This window comes from Oreochromis niloticus, linkage group LG3, assembly GCF_001858045.2.
Source record: "Oreochromis niloticus isolate F11D_XX linkage group LG3, O_niloticus_UMD_NMBU, whole genome shotgun sequence".
In the NCBI taxonomy this organism is placed as follows: Eukaryota; Metazoa; Chordata; class Actinopteri; order Cichliformes; family Cichlidae; genus Oreochromis; species Oreochromis niloticus.
Window position 1 is genome coordinate 20,129,994 of NC_031967.2, and position 18,872 is coordinate 20,148,865.

The window sequence follows — 18,872 nt, forward strand, 5'->3', positions numbered from 1 at the left end:
ACGTATATTTCTTTTAGAAAAAGCGTCACATGAGCGAATACTACTATCCTCTCCAAAACGTAGTGGGCACTGCACCCTTAAATGTGATAGTTAAAAATATGAATTCGTACTTATTTAATCAGAAATAAGAAACCTGTTAATATGTTACATGTGTCCCGATTCTCAAAGGAAGGCAGGATAACTGAACTCTAAAGCAAACAATGCATTCCTTTGGAATACGTCATCTATTTTTAATTCAGAAAGTGAAGCAATCGTTGTTGCCACAGGGTGTTAGTTATTAGAGATGTAGAGCAGGTAAAGCAATGACGTTATCTACTTGTTGTTCGGGTTACTACACAGTACACCAGTAAAAACATATACTTTTATGCAAATTAGTTTTTATGTCCCTTTCTTGGAATCATTGCTGCTGTAGTGCTGAAATGCTCGTTGTAAAGTGGGTATATGGTAATATATAGTGTTTAGTATATATAGTGATATATACTGGGGAACACTACTTTTTATATTTTAAGGTATCTTTTCTCTCATAAATATGTAGCCTGCTTCAACACTAATATTCCTACACAATATGTTTTATCCTCATCAGCACTCATCTGTTGTTGCATATGTGTTTGTCAGTGAGTGCTGTGGAGACTGAGACATTCATTCTGTGTTAAATGAAGAGACTAGAGTTGACGTTCAGCCGGCTTTGTTGACTTAGAAACCAAAAACACAGCCAAAATGATGAGCTCATGAGATTATAATTACCAGGAAATTCCACTGAACATGCAACGTTCTGTCAAAACAGCCACATTGATTCCAGCTGTGAGGGTGTTTACTTGATAATATTCCCGATGAGATCATTCATGATTTCTGCTTTGCAGGCAGCACATGCCTTTCCTCTGTTTAATAACAATCTTTAATATAATTTCATCAGCAGCATTGTCTTTCCACCACAATATCTGCCAGAAAGCAGAAAAGGTACACTTATTTAATATATTTAATGTTAATTTGTCTTATTTCTTTCCTGAAGACCTCCATATGTACTTACAAAAGAGGATGCATTGAAGAGCGCAGTTTTATTTTATACAACAATAAAAGCTGATTTTTTTTTTCAAACATGAGCATATTATTGGATTATTGTCACTTTTTATAAACAGTCTATATTACAAAGCAACTTGTAAACAGTGGCTGAAGTGCCATCGATGGAGATGATCTCAGTCAAGGCTTCAGTCCTCCAGGAACCTTCATCACCATGTGGATGACAGACATGTGCTGGATTCCATATTCAGACAACTTTGTCTCAGATCCATCCAACATCTTATCTGTGAATATCAGCCGCAGAGCTTCCTCTCCTGCACACACACACACACACACACACACACACACACACAGTAAACACCATTTTAATACATGCATTTTAATAGGCACATCCACAGAGATGTATTAGATTACTAGCCCACATTTAGAACAGAATCAGAAAGGGTTTTATTGCCAGATGTTGTGAAGGTTTACAACATTAGGAATTAGGAAATCACTTCAGTACTTGGTGCGAAACATACTATAAAACAAACACTTAAATAAACATAAAAATTGAAAGTCTCTGCAGGTCTATTAAGTAATGTACTTAAAGTTGGACATGCTCGTTACTAGACTGAGTTTCCACATTATGTGCTTTATCTCCAAAGGTTGATTCTGTTCATCTGGACGTAACATTTTCAGTGGAACAATGGGGAGAGAGGTCCGTTCCTTCATCATCACTTCCTTCAAACGGACCTCCCAGCCCATTGTTCCTTCAGTGGTGCTAGTTTCTGGCATTATGCAAATGCACTGTTTATAAGATTGGGGAAACCTGCAGTCAGCTGAGACTGAAGAAGTCACTTAGATGAGTGACAAAACGCTTCTCCCACTGAAAATGCTGCATCCAGATGAACAGAATCAACCTCTGGAGATTTACTTACCTGGATGATTGAGCATGCATCAATCTTTACAATATTTTAAGGAAAAGTTTGCTGCTGCTTGTATAGGCCTTATCAGAGCCGGAGAAATATACTAATACAGTAATGTTAAAGAAAAAAAGCTTGTTGTTGTGCATAATGCGGTCTACTTTCACTTTTGATTCTTCAGTTTACTAAAAGAAAAACAAGATTTTAAATGCTACTGTGAGCTCCTTCGTCAGCCACGGGCTACGTGGTGTCACATGATGTAAGTAATGGAAGTCTTAATGTCTCAGTGCATTTACCTGCAGTCTCCGGAAGCCTCTGACTTATTTTTTCTTTCAGCTGTTTCACTGTCATGCTCTGAAACTGCTCATCAGTGTTGCACAATCAGTGTTGCACAGGTCAATCATCATCTTCTCACCCCGTAGTCCATGAACCACAACCTGGTAGATCTTTCCCATTATGTGCTGGTTTCTGTGCCCCTGGTTTTGCTCTCGCAGTGCCTGCTGCTGAAACTAATAATGACCCTTTAGTTTCTTCTTTGGGTTCATTAGAGGGCTCAGGAAACTTTTACTTTCATTTAGATAATTGTTTTTGTTTCTACACATGAGACTTCTTATCTTTTACAATCAGCACCTCTTTAAAAAAAAGCTGTCAAATGTATGTTGATGTGTACTCTAAATCATTTTTCCTCAAAAGTGTAAATTAAAATATTTTTTTTTAAAAAAACAGTATTTCATATTTAACAGTGCTTGCTATAAAAAGGTTCATCACTGAGTTTATTCTTAGAGTTTATGGTCGTCATTATAGTTCCTGTGCAGCACTCAGCACGTAACAACCTAAATTACCAAGTGTGTGATTGTGATTCTTTATTGGACGTTTCCCTGACTGGAAATCTAAACTGATATCTCAGTTTATGATGAGAGCAGGGCGTGTTTGTTTACCTGCTGTTCCTCTTTAACACGAATCTCATTAAAAATCCCTGCAAATATTATTTATCAGTTCCATTATAAAACAACATGTATCATGTTCAACATCTTGACTAACTGTGGGGACAAGTATGGTGGCCCTGAGAGGTCAAACTTACTAAAACCAAAGGAAACAACAGCTAATAGAAAATGCTGCAAAAAGCACACAAAGCAGAGCTAGAAAAAACAGAATGGACACGAAGCTGAAAAAAACATGTCAAAAAATGCCAAAAAGCACATATGAATCATGTTACTAGCGCACAACTTATCTTGGACACAGGTGAATCTTTCACTTTTTCAGCGCCTCTCAGCACAGTCCATCATATGTTTCCGTTTCTGTCACTCCTGCAGCTGCTGTACTGCATCTGACCTCTCAGGGCCACATTACAAAGACGTGTGTTTGAGATCTTCTGCAAGTAACACCTGCAGAACTTGACATGTAAATTTTTCTAACACAAATGCACAAAGTCTGATTAAAGCAGCGGTCCCCAACCCTTTTTTTTTTGCACCACAGACCCGTTTATGTCGGGCAATATTTTCACGGACCGGCCTCTGAGGTGTCGCGGATAAATACAACAAAATAAAACCAGTACTGGTACCAAAAGAAATATTCATAACACACAGGAAAAGACCCAGGGAAACCAAGTTAATGATAAAACATTAAAAAGTAACAATAAAAACCCTGAAACCATAAATTTCACACCTGAGCCTCAACTCTTGTGGCCTGGTACCAAACGACTCACGGACCAGTACCGTGGCCCGGGCGTTGGAGACCGCTGCATTAAATAATTTACTGAACGTTTTAAATACATACACAGTTTGTTAGTGATTTATTTGGATTTACAGAGAACATGTGTAGAGGCCCAAACTGGGAAAACTATGATTACCTATGTGCATTAGCCAATAGTAAATAAGAAAGACATTGACATATAACAACATAAACAAATGCATTCCTGATCACAGTTTACCGGTCACAATTAACAACATCACCTCCAAGGCTCTTTTATAACACATTTTTTCTCTGTCACGCTTGCAGTTTGTTGTTGCTTGTGTTTGGTCTTGAGTTTGCTGTCTGCAGTAACAACGTGCTGTTCTTTCATAATGTTGCTGTTTAAGGTATTTAAATTTCTGCCCTGATTTACTGATTTTTTATAATTAGAGGCTTCATTGATTGTCCGGTGACTCTTGGAGTAGTTTGTTGGGTTCAGGACTGAACAACAGTAACAACTACAAATCCTTTTATCAGCAGCAGAGACAGAACCGTTCCCTCTCCGTCTAACAGGCCTGCTGTTTTCCTGTGTTGATGCTTCTTTTAGTTCCTCCTTCTTCTTTACCTCAGCTTTAGTCTCTCCAGGTTTCTCTCTATTTCTTCCTGGGCTACTCCTTGGTTTACTTGTTTTTGTTCCAGTCTCAGTATCAGTGTCGTCCCTAACTTCCCAGAAAGTGTCTCGTGCATTCTGGCGTTTTTTTTGGGAATTACTGTTTTGCTCAGTCTCGTAAATTTTCCGTGTTCTCAAATTTTCTGTTTTGCTGATTTGAGGATACATGTGTGTCTTTGTATTTGAATCAAGCCATTGCACATCTGCTTTAATGCTTATTCGACTGTCAGTTGTTTTGTTTATCCGTGCTGCTCTTTGGTTTGACTGTTTATCTGGTTCTCCATTAAAGTTCATCAGTTCTCCCAAAATTCCATCATCACAGCAGCTTTTTGGCAAATCACCATTGAAGCTCTTTAAAATGTCCTTCCCTTTGTCATCATATCTTTCTGGTTGATAATGAGGAACATCAGCGTCCCCTCTGTGTGTCTCATGACTCCTTCCTTCAGCCTTGACATCTGTATGTGCACACTGAGCGTCGTGGTCCCCTCCTTCAGTCTTTGGAGCTTCTTTGCTCACTTTGAACAGAAAAACTGAAGATTAGTAAAACACAGAATGATCAATGACTAATCTGTATTTGGAGAAGAGATTATTGCTCTCATGGCATTTATTATAAATGTCATAAGTTTTGCATCAGTCTGATATGTGTGTGGCAAAACAACTGGTACTCTGTAAAAAAGAAAAGCAGCATTAAGTGACATTTGGCTTTTAGGAAATGAATATTTTAGGCAAACTGGCCAATCAATTGTGAAAAAAACAGTTAAATCAGTTTGTGTTACTGATTAATTTTCTGATTTGTACACTGGTGCTCTTCAAAACAGTGAAAGAACTTAAAACTAAAACAACCAGTACTTCTTTAAAGCATGCAGTTTTGGCTCCTCCTACAGGTCAAAAATTATTATTCAAATACTCTTAATATTATTTTTATCTACAAGGTTTTGGGAAACACTTCTTAAGTATGCTAGTAAGACAACTTTTACATTTTTACACTCTTTGCACTAAGTCTAGTCAAATAATGTCACCTTCAATTTCAATCAAATTAAATGTTATTTGTCTCCAAAGCACTTTATATCATAAGGTAAAGATTGTACAGTAGGAAATGATTTTCTTTTCTCGGTGGGTTAACCATTTCAAATAAATTATAATTATGAATTTTAAAAAATTATAAGAGGTGATCTTAAGCAAACTTACCTTTCCTGTACAGGAGGATGTAAGCTGTAGAAGACCTGTTATGAGGAATTATGAGAAAGACGCCATCAAACATCGTCAAAAGTCAACCAGCTGAATAATGTGAACTCCAGCTGCTTCATGTAACACATTACATGGTTCTAGCTCAGGAAATATTCTTGATGTGGCATTAGACAAAAGAAGTGTTTACCTCAGTGGGTTTTCTTTAGCAAAAAATAGTTTGACCTGAAAAATGAAAAATAATAATAAATTAAAGACTTAATGTCATGTTGTTAAACACTTAACTGTCTGAGGACTTGTCAAATTATGCTCCCTTACACTTTCAACACGTCCATCATTGAAGCTGTACCACTGCCCATTTTCATATGATTTGATTTCTGCGGTGTAGTGTCCTCCTGTGAGACTGCCAAAGTGGTTAACCACAGCGTAGAGCTCATAAGTACATTTCTGGAGAGAGGAAAATAAAACAAAGTCATTAAATTAAAAAAATAAAAGTTAAAACATTTTGCTGTTGTGTCTAAAATACCTCCATGTGTAAAGTTTGAGGCACATCAGCTTTGCAGTGAAGCTTGACATAGCGCCTCAGCTTGTAGTCAAAGGTAAATCTCTTTAGCAGGAGGGTCAGAACATCTGGATGTTGTGTTATCTCCCATTTCTAGGACACAACATAAAAACAACTACATGAACCAGAGGCATTCATCTTTGTGATAAAAACTTTAAGAGATCAGATTCATCACTCACTATGTTTGCATTTTGCTTTTCATCACAGCGGCTGCAGTATATCTGGTCATCACCAGATACTTGTTGTAACTCAAAGAAAGCTTCGAGTCCTTGCTTCTGCAAACCATGAAGATTTTATGTGAAATAGGTTGCTCTCTTAACATTTAGAAAATATATATACCCTTGCTTTTAATGAAAGAAAATTCAGTACCAAATTGTAGGTTTTATATCTTGAATCTTCCACCATTAGTGGCAGAATCCAAAAGAAGCTCCTGGAATCGTTCTTCATGTTGCACTTACAGCATGTTGTCCTGTGATTCAGCTCTCCCTTAAAGATCTGGACACAAAAAAGTGCAATTGTTGCCGTGCACCCATGTAATCAGAGACACTGTTAGAGATATACTGCACTGACAAAAGCATTTTGTTAGAATAAAGTACAATAATTTGTGAAGCCTACTGCTACATCTACTCCTGTTTTCTGTTCAGGAATGCAAATAAATAACTGTCATTTGGCTTATTAATCAAAAAGGTAATTTGTGCTATTTTTTCTGCTTTTTTTGTATAATGGGAAATGTGAAAGTTCATGGATTATATATTAGAATTAAAACTATCATTTTGATTAAAGACATTGTGCATGCTGTTAAATTCATTACCACAGGGTGGCGCTCTAATTCATTTGTTAACCATTGTATAAATGAACTTTTAACCTGTCAACACTCACTGGAACATAAAAAACAGTCTGTATAGAATCACCAACATTTACATTTTTAAAAAGATTTCTTTTTAAACTTTTTCTCCTTGGAAGTTAAACTTCTATCACCATCTGCACAGCAGAATTCTGCATGCAGAATTCAAAAGTATTTTAATCTTTACACTTTAATTCACTAATGCACATATTTGAAAAAGTATAAATATATATATATAGAGAGAGATTTTTAATCAGCTATCCAGACATGTGTTTATGGTTTAAGAACCTACATAAAAAAATCTGATTCTTTATTTTCCAAAGGACCCTTTTAACACTGATTAGCAGACAGCTAGAGCTGGTGCCTGCTGTGCTGTACCTTGTACACATGTACTTAGATATTTTCAAATTTCAGCACTGATTAATGAACACTGTCCCCTAAAGTAAACAGAGCTGTATATTGGTCGCACCTTGGAAGCGTCTTGGCTCGTCATACACAAAATCTTCTCAAAATACTCAGCAGCATCACGTTGTTCAAATACTGAAGATCAGGGAGATAGAAGAGGATGCAAAATTAATTACCAGAGCACCAGTGATAATATATTTGTTGCAGCATTTCAAATGCACGCACAGAATAGTGAGACATGTCAAATAAACCATCTTACCGTCTGTGATGCCCAGCTTCTCTGTGATGTTACGTGTTTCGGCCAACTGTTTCTGTAAATCATCAAACAGCCTTCTCAGCTCTGGGTCAACAATTGGTGGCTCTTTACTGGCACGCTGCTGATCTGGACTGCTTAATTTGTAACCACGAAACAAAGGTAATGTGATTAAAAATCTTTATAATTCCACTTAGTTCCAGATTTTAACATGTGTTAACTCCTGGAAGACACTTTCACATCAATCTGACACTTCTGTTCTGACATTGAGAGTCAAAGAGTAAAAGAAAACAAAAAACAACATTTTCTGTGATACTCTACGTTTCTGATTTATTCTGATTTTCCTACATTTCTTCTTTTTTTTCTTTCCCATGCATCTAGGCTTTATGCTAACTCATGACAGCTGTGTTCATCTCCTCAAGACAACAAAGCCACATTTAAAAACATCCCAAATAAAGTTGTTTCTCAAACCTTTTCAAAGCGTCGCGAAAGTTTTCTGTCATGAAAAGCACCTGAAGCACGCTGTTCAGGTAACATGTAAGACCTGGACTCTTGAGGCCATGGTAATCTAAAAAGTAAGTCAGTGGGGGTGAGGAATATAAGTCACACATCATATAACCAGAGCCACATGCTTTAAGCTGCTGCATTTTACACTTCTTACCTGCAACAGGAAGGCTTTTTAGTTTCTTTCTGAACCTCGACACGAGGTAGTGATTCATCCTGATGTCCGTCTGATGTGTGTCGGCATTTTCACTCCTGAACTTTACTGTCAGATGCTTGGGTTCATTCTGTTGAAGGATATTAGATACAGCAGAAGTTAGAGCAGGAGAGTCAAACATAATGCTCGGGGGCCACACTTGACCCGGTAAAGACGCCAATCTAGCCAATTAGATGGCTTTGGAAAATTAGTACAAAAGCATAGACATTAAGAAGCTTTTAAGAAGTTTTTTCTCCTGATAAAAACCTTTCCATGGCCATTCATACTGAGCCAAAAATAGTTAATTAATAGATAACAGTTGTGTGTAAAGTGCTGTTGAAATTGCGCTTCTTTTTCCTTATAATAACATATCTCAGGTTTGCATTGTGTAGTTAAACTTCTTTACACTGACAGAAGGGGAGCTTCACTGGTCTGGCCCACTTAAAATTAAAGTTTGCTGTATGTGGCCCAGGATGTAAAGTGAGTTTGGCATTCCAGAATTTGAGGATAACCAGACAGGCACCAACAAACATTCAGATGGTAGGGTCAGAGTTTGGCATAAACAACATGAGAGCATGGATCCATCTTGCCATATATCAATGGTTACAGCTGCTGATGGTGTACAGTGGACCATTCCTCTGATGACTGCTTTTAGCAGGACAAGTCACTATGTTACAAAGCTCAAATCTCAAATCCTTTTCAAACTGTTTTCTTTTTACATTAAAATGAGTTCAGTGTACTCAAATGACCTCCACAGTCACCAGATGTCAATCCAACACATCAACTTTAGGATGTGGTGGAACAGCAGAGTCATGCGGCAGACACATCTGCAACAGCTGTGTGACGCTGTCGTGTCTGCCTCCTCTCGTTTGTTCTGTTTTCTCTCTCCGTGCAGTAGAGCTGGACTGTGTTATGTAGCACGCTTTAAATAAAGCTCGTCTAAGTAAAGTTGAGCTGGTAATAATAAAGCAACATTATAAAGACGATACTTTTACGGTTGGTAGTACAGGTTTCTTTGGTAATGTGCTATCACTACAAATGTGCTATAAGTGCTATAACCTTGAAACGTCTGAAATCGCGAATTCTTTCAAATTACATTGTAAACACTTTAAATTTGAATGAATTCGTCCACAGTAACAGTCTGTGTCTCGAGTGTTATTGAACCATGCTGCCGCCTCTTAGCCGCGTTTACCCGCCCTCAGGGGCGATAAAACAGACCATTCAAACAACAGTAAAACAATCACAGCTTCAGTATAAAGTACCAAACGCACTGACGCTATAACCCGTAAGTCCAGACAGCACTAATGATGATGTTTTCTAACGGTGAGTAGTAAAAAGGGAGGGTAAACTGTACTCACCGTGCAGCCTATCTGATTTACCGACCTCAGCAAACTTTCACTTTCGATACCGGAGAGAGGCTGAACGAGGAAGTGCGACAGAGAGGAGGTGCGACAGACACACAAGGACCCACCGCTGGAAGTACACACAGACCCGGGACATTCTTAATTCTCGGCAAATTTAATATTTATTTGAATACTTAAATCAAACCCGGGAGTTACATGTGTGGCTGTCCTACTGTGGCTGAGCATTAAAATAAAAGCCGAAGTCCTAAAAACTACGAGAGCTGTGCCAACAAGGTAAGACATAACATTTCTCTCTTTATTAAATCGCCTGTTAATATCTTCAGTTTATCCACTTAAATAACTACGAAGCCTCCTTCAAGTTTAAGTTTATATTCTTTTAAAATATTACATAAAATACTGTGGACATGTTTACTACTTTGTAATAACAATCTCACAAGAAAGAGAAACGTTAATATTCTGTAACAAAGTTAAAGGCAGTTGGAACATCCTTGAGTGACTCGCCACACCTCATAGGAGGTTTTTAAATAAGTTGTTTTAAGAATGAGAGCTTCTGGATTCAAAACCCTTCATGTTTGAAGTACTTTTTGTAAGGTACACACAAGCTAAGACATATATTTTTTTTTTTAAATGCCATGGTTATTTAACTGAAACTCAGCACACAAGCCTTTATCTGGGAGTGTAACAGAGACCGTGAATAAACTGAATCTTTTCTAGCAGTGTTCAAACTTTCATCTAGGATGAAAGTGGAAAATTCCACCAGTAAAACTCCAGCAATATGAGGAGTCTTCAAAAACCTGGACTGATGCAAGACGACATTAACAAACATTCACTGGATTCAGTCCAAGAAAGACAATAAGAAGACCATACAGTGACATCAACCACAGATAACATGAATGCATCTTCAAAAGCAAATAAAGTTTATAAAAACAAGTAAAATTGTACTTTTCCTCTTCATAAAGGCTCTGCACTTATTCTGGTGCTGTAAAGTGCTTGAAATCTGAATCACTAAAACTACTCATTATTCAACAGCAAATTGAAATCATTTTTTATTTGTTTGTTGTTAAAGAAATATGTGCATGTAAACAAAAACTGAAATCTGAGACTCCTCTTTTAATTTGACAGCAGTTTGAGGTTGTAGGGTGTAAATCTCTGGTTTTTTATGTGTTGGTTCATTTCCCTCTTGAAAAGGTGAACCATCAGCACACTGAAGCAGTGTATCAGACAGCATTTATCCTCCTTTCAGTCCAAACTCCTATCTTGTGAGAATGACAGTCATTATTTTTGGTCTGTATGCAGGCTGACATGTTAATATAAATCTTATGTTACAGTATTTGTAGTGCTGGATCCCCAAAATGAGCATTCGTGGACAGGATCAGGTGGAGAAGAAGTACGACCCTCTAGACACCACCCTGAAGTTTGTCAACAGGGAGGATGACTTGGATTCATCATGTAAGATTTGTTTTATTTTTACTGAATATAATTTATATTTGGTGTTTTGTTTCTGTTCTGGAAGCAGCAGCTAGACTCCAGCACAGACCAGAGCAGGGACCAAAGACAGATATGATGGTGATAAAGTCAGACACAGTATAAAAGGAGGAGTGGGGATGGAAAGCAGCTTACATGATGCACTCTGTGTGAGATTTGTTGGATTTGAATGTGTGGAGGGGTAGCTTGACATGCAAATCTAGTTTGACTTCGTTTCCTCTCTAAACTAACAACATGTTTGATTTGTTGTCGTTCACTCCCTCCTCAGGTGATGACTCTCTCAGAGCAGAGATGTCCTGCGGCCACGCTGTCACTCCTGAATCTCTGACACGTTGGTGTCGCTACCTGCTGGATGAGGTATGTCGTGTCCTTGTAGCGCTTTATTTTTTCTTGTAAATAAAGTTTCATGCTTAATTTGGATAATGGTGGTGCAACAAAGTTGTATTTAAGTTTTGAGCTCTGTTAAAATAAATCTTTTTTAGCTAAAATTATTATACAAATGTTACCTTTTAGGTCATGATCCTGCTTTTTCTTATAAATTGTTTAAGCTGGGTTGGGTGGTACTGGTACTCGTTTCAAGGAATGATTTACTTTTTTTAAAAGGTTATCATTGTGTGTTTGTCAGATTTGATTGTGAAAATAGCCAGTAGCCTATTAGATATAAATGTAACAAAGTACTATTATAATTATTATAATTAAAGTAAGAGCCTTGAAGATTTGGACTTCAGTTCTTAGTTATTTCTCTAATTATACAGCGAGTCTTTTTTGTTGTTGTTTTCAGGGGAATTACAAATTCAGATGTCCGGCTTTAGTGGAGGGCACCAAACAGTGTAATACAGAGCGGTCGTACCAGGAGGTGCGCAGACTGGCTGATCTGACTGTGGAGGAAATGCAGCATTTTGAAGAGAACATGGCCCGTCTGGCTCTTGCAGACCACTGCGAGGTTCAGCCAGTAAGTGATTTATGGTTATTATTGTGACCTTTCAGTTCATTTTACTTTGATAAAAATGTTTAAAGTGGAGGTCTCTTTCTTTTCTTTAAAACACTGTTTCCCACATCAGTGTCCTCAGTGTAAAACAGATGTAGAGAGGAAGGATCTGTCCAACCTGTGTGTCCAGTGTGTCGTATGCACAGCTGATCAGAAGAAGACCTACCAGTTCTGCTGGCAGTGTCTGAAACCATGGAAGGGTTCAGGCCCTTGATCTGACCGCTGCGATAACGACGGCTGTGAGAACAAGGACCTGCAGAACAAGGACTCATGCAGACATGCAAAACCATCAGTCTGCCTGAGGTGGAGGGCGTCACCAGCTGCCCCGCCATCAGACTCTGTCCTACATGTGGCATGAGGGTGGAGCATACCACAGAATACTGCAAAAATATCAAATGTCCTCGCTGCAAGATGGAGTTCTGTTTTGTCTGCCTGAAACTGAAGCGTGAATGTTCACAGACCAGTTCACCATATGAAATCTGCCCCAGTGGGGTCGCTCCAAGGCAGACCTCCATCCCTGTGTGGAGGAAAACATGAAAACAAGACACATGAACAATTTAAAAGAATGTTTATATTTTCCTTCAAGGTTTTAACAATTGTTGATATAAAAAAATTTATGTTGTGTAACTCAGCTCCAAAAGACACTTTGAGCTTTATTTTGTCAGTTTCTCTGCCTCCTTCTGGCTGAACTTTAAATTGCACAACAAGCGACTGTTTGTTATTGTTCTGTTAAAATCACTAACTGTGCAGAGAGATTATTATACATACATCTTTTACTGAAATATGTCTGTGAATATGAAATATGAATAAACTTTATCAGCACTCAAGTCTGTTACAAATCAAATCTTAACATCACGCGTCAGCTCTACTTGTGTGACAAAATGTTAGCCTGTAGTTTAAGCGCAATGTGAAAAATAAAGAACTTGTGCTGCATTTCTTCTGTTTTATTTCAACATGTGCAGAGTGGATCAGCAGCTCCTAAATTATAAGCATTAAACAAAATGTCAGATTGATTAGAAGGAAATAAAAGGAGACCTTTGTATTATATTAGTGATTTGATAAGTAAAAATCAGGATCACTGGATATTATTTATACAAGTTAGCACTTGTATTTCGTAGAGGCAACAAAATCATCCATTATAGAGATTCTGAATTTTTAAATTCTGTTGTCAAATCTTGTGCACAGAAATATTCATAACATCACTTTTTCTCAGAAGAGACTAACCGATCTTAAACAAGCCAGCCAAGAACAAAGAACATCAGACTGCTTGACTTTGCTGCTGTGTTTTGTTCACCATCATATAATCTTCTTGTGTCTTTACACTTTACACCTTCATCCCACGATGGTTTTTCTCCTTTGGACAAATTTATCACCTTCCTTTCCTCGCCTCTGTTTTTTCACTTCCCTGGTCCATCTCTCTTGCAGCCATGATTTTGCCAGAAAAACTGGCAACATTTTTTCTTGTTTCTATCTTTTTTTTTAGTTTGTTTTTTTCACATGCATAGTGTAGTGAGGAAAGCAAACAAAAAAGTGTCACTGAGTGGGTGAGGTTGTTCATTTCCTTGTTTGAGGCACTGCCAAAAGAAAACTCTCTGTCAGTCCTGAATACACAAAAATACAGAAGAGGACTAGGGCCACTGGGGGGGAACAAAAAGAAGAATTCTGAGATTAAAGTGAGAATTCTGACTATATTCTTACAATTCTCACTTTAATCTCAGAATTCTGACTTTTTTCTCAGAATTCTGCAATTAAAGTCAGAATTCTGACTTTAATCTCAGAATTCAGAATTCTGACTTTAAACTCAGTATTCTGAGGTGGGCACCTGCAGGCAACCAGCTTCTGCGACAGCGATGTGTCCAGTTGTGCAGGTGGAGAACTAACACGCCAAATATGTTGGATATAAGTGATTTTTTGGGTGGCCAAGGGGTCCCCGAAGATGCTTGTCAGGGACCAAGCAGTGAAGCATAAAGGACACAGGTGTTTAATTCCAAAAAGGGGTTTTATTGACCCCAAAATATGAAAATATATTTAACAAAGCCAAAAAACTTAAACAGGCAGATCAATAAAAGAGGTCAACTCAATAAACTAAACTCAGAATAACAATTAACGAAACCTCAAACAAACATAAGACAAACTGACCTGCTGAAATGACACACGGGGGGAAAAGAAAATGGCTGCCATATAACCAACTAATGCAAAACAATTAAACAAACTTGAAACACCCCCCAGGCGATGAAGCATGTGGTTTTATCCAATTAGGCTGTCAGTGGTACTTCAGCTCTCCCAGCCCTTTGCCACACCTTTTGCTAGACAGAAGGAGAAGCCAAACCCCAGGTAACTCAAACAAAGAAAGATGTATTAATATAACATAAAACAGAACTTTGACCTTGCAGTGTTAATATGTGTGCACGTCATATAAACATTGGAAGGTGTGATGGAAAAATAAATAAATTTAATAAAGAAATAATATTGAACAATAAGTAGAATATATTAAAGTAGTGACTGCAACGTAAACTAAAGTGAATCAACTGGTGGTGAGGTGTGGAGCTTACCATGTGTGGCTTGCCATCACAATGCTATTTTATTAATGGAAGAGCAGAAGGTGAGTAAAAACGAGAGAGATAGTTTGGTGTCTCGTATTTCTACAGGAAAACTGTTACAGTTTGCTGTTAGCATGCTTGTTAGCTTTTAATGTTATATAGGAATGAACGTGTTTGAGTACGTGTACAAGTAAGTTACACTTAGTATAGCGGAGGAGAGAAACTGTAATGAAGGTTTATGCGGATATTTCATTCAGGAAAATGGATGGCGTTCACAGCCACCGACACAGCCCTGGTTGTTGTTCTGACCGTGGTCAACTGAAGATCCCCTCACAACATGTTAGCTAAAACATGTTGTGCATTTAACTGTGTATATGTTAGTGGTACAGTGTCGGAAGAAATGAGCAAACTGTTTATAATGTCAGAATCACATAATAATTCTCCTGCACTGTGTAATATATGTCAGCTCAAGATTGAAATCATATCTTATACTCTGAGCTGCCCAGTGCAGTTAATGAGTGTAGCCACTCACAGTTCACTACCAGTAAAAATAAACTTAATATTTAAATTTTTTATAGAACAGTAAAATCAGAATCAGAATCAGAATCGTGTTTATTGGCCAAGTATATGTGCAGACAAATACAAGGAATTTGGTTCCGGTAGATGGTGGCTCTCGAGTACAGCAATGTAAATCACACACACACGCACCCACACACACACGTATCTATATATACGTTACACATGCATACACATAGCTGTGTAAACCAACTATAAATAACTAATCTAAACGTATATACATAAAATACAGAAATGAAATGAAGTGGAATGAATACTACAGAATGTACATAAGGCGCAGTTGCAGTCTGGCAGTGGGAGCAGTGTGACAGTTCAACTGTTTAGGAGGGAGATGGTGAGGGGAAAGAAACTGTTCCTGTGTCGGGTGGTCCTGGTCTGCAGGCTTCTGTACCGTCTGCCCGAGGGCAGCAGATCAAAAAGTCTGTGTCCAGGGTGTGAGGGGTCTGTGATGATTTTCCCTGCCCGTTTCCTGGTTCTTGAGAGGTACAGATCCTGGATGGAGGGCAGGGGGGCGCCGATGATCCTTTCTGCTGCCCGTACAGTCCGCTGCAGTCTGCACCTGTCCTGTTTAGTGGCTGCACCATACCAGACTGTGATGGAGGAGCACAGGACAGACTCAATGACTGCAGTGTAGAACTGGATCAGCAGCTCCTGTGGAAGACTGTACTTCCCCAGTTGTCTCAGGAAGTACATCCTCTGCTGGGTCTTTTTGAGGATGGAGTTGATGTTGGTCTCCCACTTCAGGTCCTGGGAGATGGTGGTACCCAGGAACTTGAAGATCTCCACAGTCGACACAGGGCTGTCTGATATGATGAGGGGGGGCAGAGGTGAGGGATGTCTCCTGAAGTCCACTGTCATATCTACAGTTTTAAGAGTGTTCAGCTCCAGATTGTGCTGACTGCACCAGAGTACCAGCCGCTCAACTTCCTGCCGGTATGCAGACTCATCACCATCCTGAATGAGGCCAATGACGGTGGTGTCATCTGCAAACTTTAGGAGTTTTACAGCTGAGTTCTTGGAGGTGCAGTCATTAGTGTAGAGGGAGAACAGTAGTGGTGAGAGGACACATCCTTGAGGGGCACCAATACTGAGGGACCGAGTTTCAGAGGTGATCTCCCCCAGCCTCACTTGTTGCTTTCTGTCTGTCAAGAAGCTGGTGATCCACTGACAGGTAGCTGGAGACACGCTGAGCTGGGAGAGTTTGGAAGAGAGAAGTTCAGGCACGATGGTGTTAAAAGCCGAACTAAAGTCCACAAACAGGATCCTGGCATAGGTTCCCGGGCGGTCGAGGTGTTGCAGGATGTAATGCAGCCCCATATTCACTGCATCATCCACCGACCTGTTTGCCCGGTAGGCAAACTGCAGAGGGTCCAGCTGGTGGCCTGTAATGTCCTTCAGATGGTCTAACACCAGTTGTTCAAAGGATTTCATGACCACAGACGTCAAGGCAACAGGTCTGTAGTCATTCAGTCCTGTGATGGTGGGTTTCTTGGAAACAGGGATGATGGTGGAGCGTTTGAAGCAGGAGGGAACTTCACACAGTTCCAGGGATCTGTTGAAGATGCGAGTAAAGATGGGAGCCAGCTGTTCAGCACAGGTCTTGAGGCAGGAGGGTGAGACACCGTCTGGTCTGGGGGCTTTCCTGGGCTTCTGTTTCTGAAATAGTCGGTTCACATCCTCAGTGTGTATTTTGAGTTTCAGGGAGGAGGAAAGGGGGGTGAGAGGTGTGATGGAGGTCGTTGAGTCTGGATTGGAGAGGGTGATGGTGGTCGTTGAGTCTGAAATGGGGTGGGTGGTGGTGGTCGTTGGGTCTGGATTGGGGAGGGGGAGGGTGAAGGGGGAGAAGTGGAAGGTGTGTTGGGGGTCATTGTCTGAAGCAGTGTCTCTGGGGAGGGGAGGGTGAGGCGTGGGAGTCTGTCCGTCTCAAACCTGCAGTAGAATGTATTTATAAAAAAGTGCTGGCTGGGGAGCGCTGCCTCTTTGAACCTTGACCTCAGAGTGATGTGACGTTTGTTCGCACAACCAATGGAAATGCAGAAAGTCGCAAATCAGGCATATTGTTCGCATAAACAGAAAAATAGACAATTAAATAACGAGATAATCCTGATGTTATGCCAAAGAGTGATTTCCAATGTTACTTTGTGTTCTATGTGTAATACCTTTGCTTAAATTACTAAATGGATGTGTATTTATGACTCTGCATTATTGTAGAATAGAATAGATTAGAATAGGATATAATAAACCATTATTATCCCACGAATGAGAAATTTGGGTGTTACACAGCTCTTATAACAAGAGGAAAATGGATGGCGTTCATACACAGCCAGGCATTCATATAGAAGTAAGACACAAAATAGTCCTACATACATAAGCAACCAAAATTCGTATGTACAGATACAAATCTACAGAGATATGTACACAAATGTCTACTGCTGATCGAGCTGCTCAGTGCTCGTACAGTCTCATGCAGGGGGTGTGGAGGTGTTGTCCATGATGGATGTTAGCTTAGACAACATCCTCTCCTCCCCAACCTGCTCAGTGGACTTTAGCGGACCGTTCCTGGACAGAGCTGGCCCTCTTGACCAGTTTGTTAAGTTTCCCTCTGTCCCTCTCTGCCATTCCACCACTCCAGCATCAAACCACACCACTCCAGCATAAAAGATAGCAGACGCCACCACAGTGTCATAGAACATCCTTAGAAGACATAGTACCTTCATTATAACCAATCAAGTCCTGCCTTTTTTTTTTAAATACAGAAGAGGATTTAGTATTTACTGAAAGGCTATGCCTTTGTTTGTTTGTTTCATTATTGTGTTTCGCCCTGCATAAAATAGATAGCTTTTCTGATAACTACAGTCAGTACTCTCCTACTGGCATTAGCGGTCACCTAAGAGGCTTAACCTTAATATTGCTTTGCAGTGTAAATGTTGCAGAAAATGACTCTTTTCTTTTTTGAGTGCAGATTGACTGTGATGTCATAGCACTGATGGATGACACAACTTTGGCAAACTGCATTCCCTCCTACAGACACCAAATTGCCTTCTTCAATTTCTGCAAAAGCAAGCAACCACTGTCAAAAAGAAAACTAGGACTTCTGCAAAAACTTTGTGAGAAAATGAAAAACAGAAAGGAAAGTCTAAAGGAGAACACTTCACATGCAGATGCAGGAATAAGACAGACAAAGAAGCAAAAAGCAACACGAAATGTTGAGATAGGATGGATACATAGTGATGGAAAAACAGCCAAACAGGTGAGAGCGAAGCAGGGAGGTGGCACTAGAAAAATTCAAATGGCCACTGATGCTGGATTAAAAGATATTCTTCAAGAAGGAAAGAAACTTTTTTTTCCTGATGGCATATCTCCTAAGGGATCTGAAACAGATTTTGAGTTTGAGGTTTGGGACTTTAAACAGACCCACCTTACTGATGACACCTGCCAGTCTATTGGCAATATGTATGAGGCAGCGAGGCTGACAATGTTACGCTTCTACATTGCAACAAAACCAAAAGATCCTGAAAAAGATGCCAGCGAGACATCTGAAGTGGTGTTTGTCTCAGAAAGCAGTGGCAGTGATATTAATCCATTGCAAGTGGGGGAACTCAGGGGGTAATTTTGATGAAGTCATCACTGGTTCAGAAATTTCAGATGATCCAGAAATTACTTTTGGTCCAATTTTTGATGCTGAGGAAGATACAGAAGACACATTAGTC

General features: G+C 39.3%; 1 protein-coding gene and 1 pseudogene across 3 annotated transcripts; one reads left to right on the top strand and one right to left on the bottom strand.

Annotated features, from left to right (window-relative positions):
* Positions 1-3,167: 3,167 nt before the first annotated feature.
* Positions 3,168-9,634, bottom strand: LOC102081408 (ubiquitin carboxyl-terminal hydrolase 47). Of its 3 annotated transcripts, none has more exons than XM_005454443.4 (12): positions 9,568-9,634; positions 8,174-8,300; positions 7,984-8,080; positions 7,519-7,649; positions 7,324-7,394; positions 6,380-6,505; positions 6,190-6,285; positions 5,975-6,103; positions 5,767-5,895; positions 5,639-5,673; positions 5,452-5,486; positions 3,168-4,778 (listed from the first exon to the last, which is right to left on the bottom strand). In XM_005454443.4, exons 2-12 carry the CDS (start codon positions 8,229-8,231, stop codon positions 3,871-3,873), a joined length of 1,815 nt encoding a protein of 604 aa, XP_005454500.2. In that variant the 5' UTR covers positions 8,232-8,300; positions 9,568-9,634; the 3' UTR covers positions 3,168-3,870. The 3 variants fall into 3 exon arrangements, with proteins under 3 accessions (XP_005454500.2, XP_005454501.2, XP_019209449.1); XM_005454444.3 differs by having other exon boundaries at positions 3,685-4,778; positions 7,519-7,646; XM_019353904.2 differs by lacking the exon at positions 3,168-4,778 and adding an exon at positions 4,852-4,929.
* Positions 9,635-9,710: 76 nt separating this feature from the next.
* Positions 9,711-12,659, top strand: LOC100692864 (E3 ubiquitin-protein ligase RNF19B-like; annotated as a pseudogene).
* Positions 12,660-18,872: the final 6,213 nt, after the last annotated feature.

Bases quoted from the DNA above. Each gene is read 5' to 3' on its own strand.
- LOC102081408 (XM_005454443.4), bottom strand. From the start codon at position 8,231: ATGAATCACTACCTCGTGTCGAGGTTCAGAAAGAAACTAAAAAGCCTT. The intron at 5,674-5,766 runs GTAAGGGAGCAT...TTCATTTTTCAG, and splicing joins ATGATGGACGTGTTGAAAGT to GTCAAACTATTTTTTGCTAA. The intron at 4,779-5,451 runs GTAAGTTTGCTT...TTCTGTTCAAAG, and splicing joins CATCCTCCTGTACAGGAAAG to TGAGCAAAGAAGCTCCAAAG.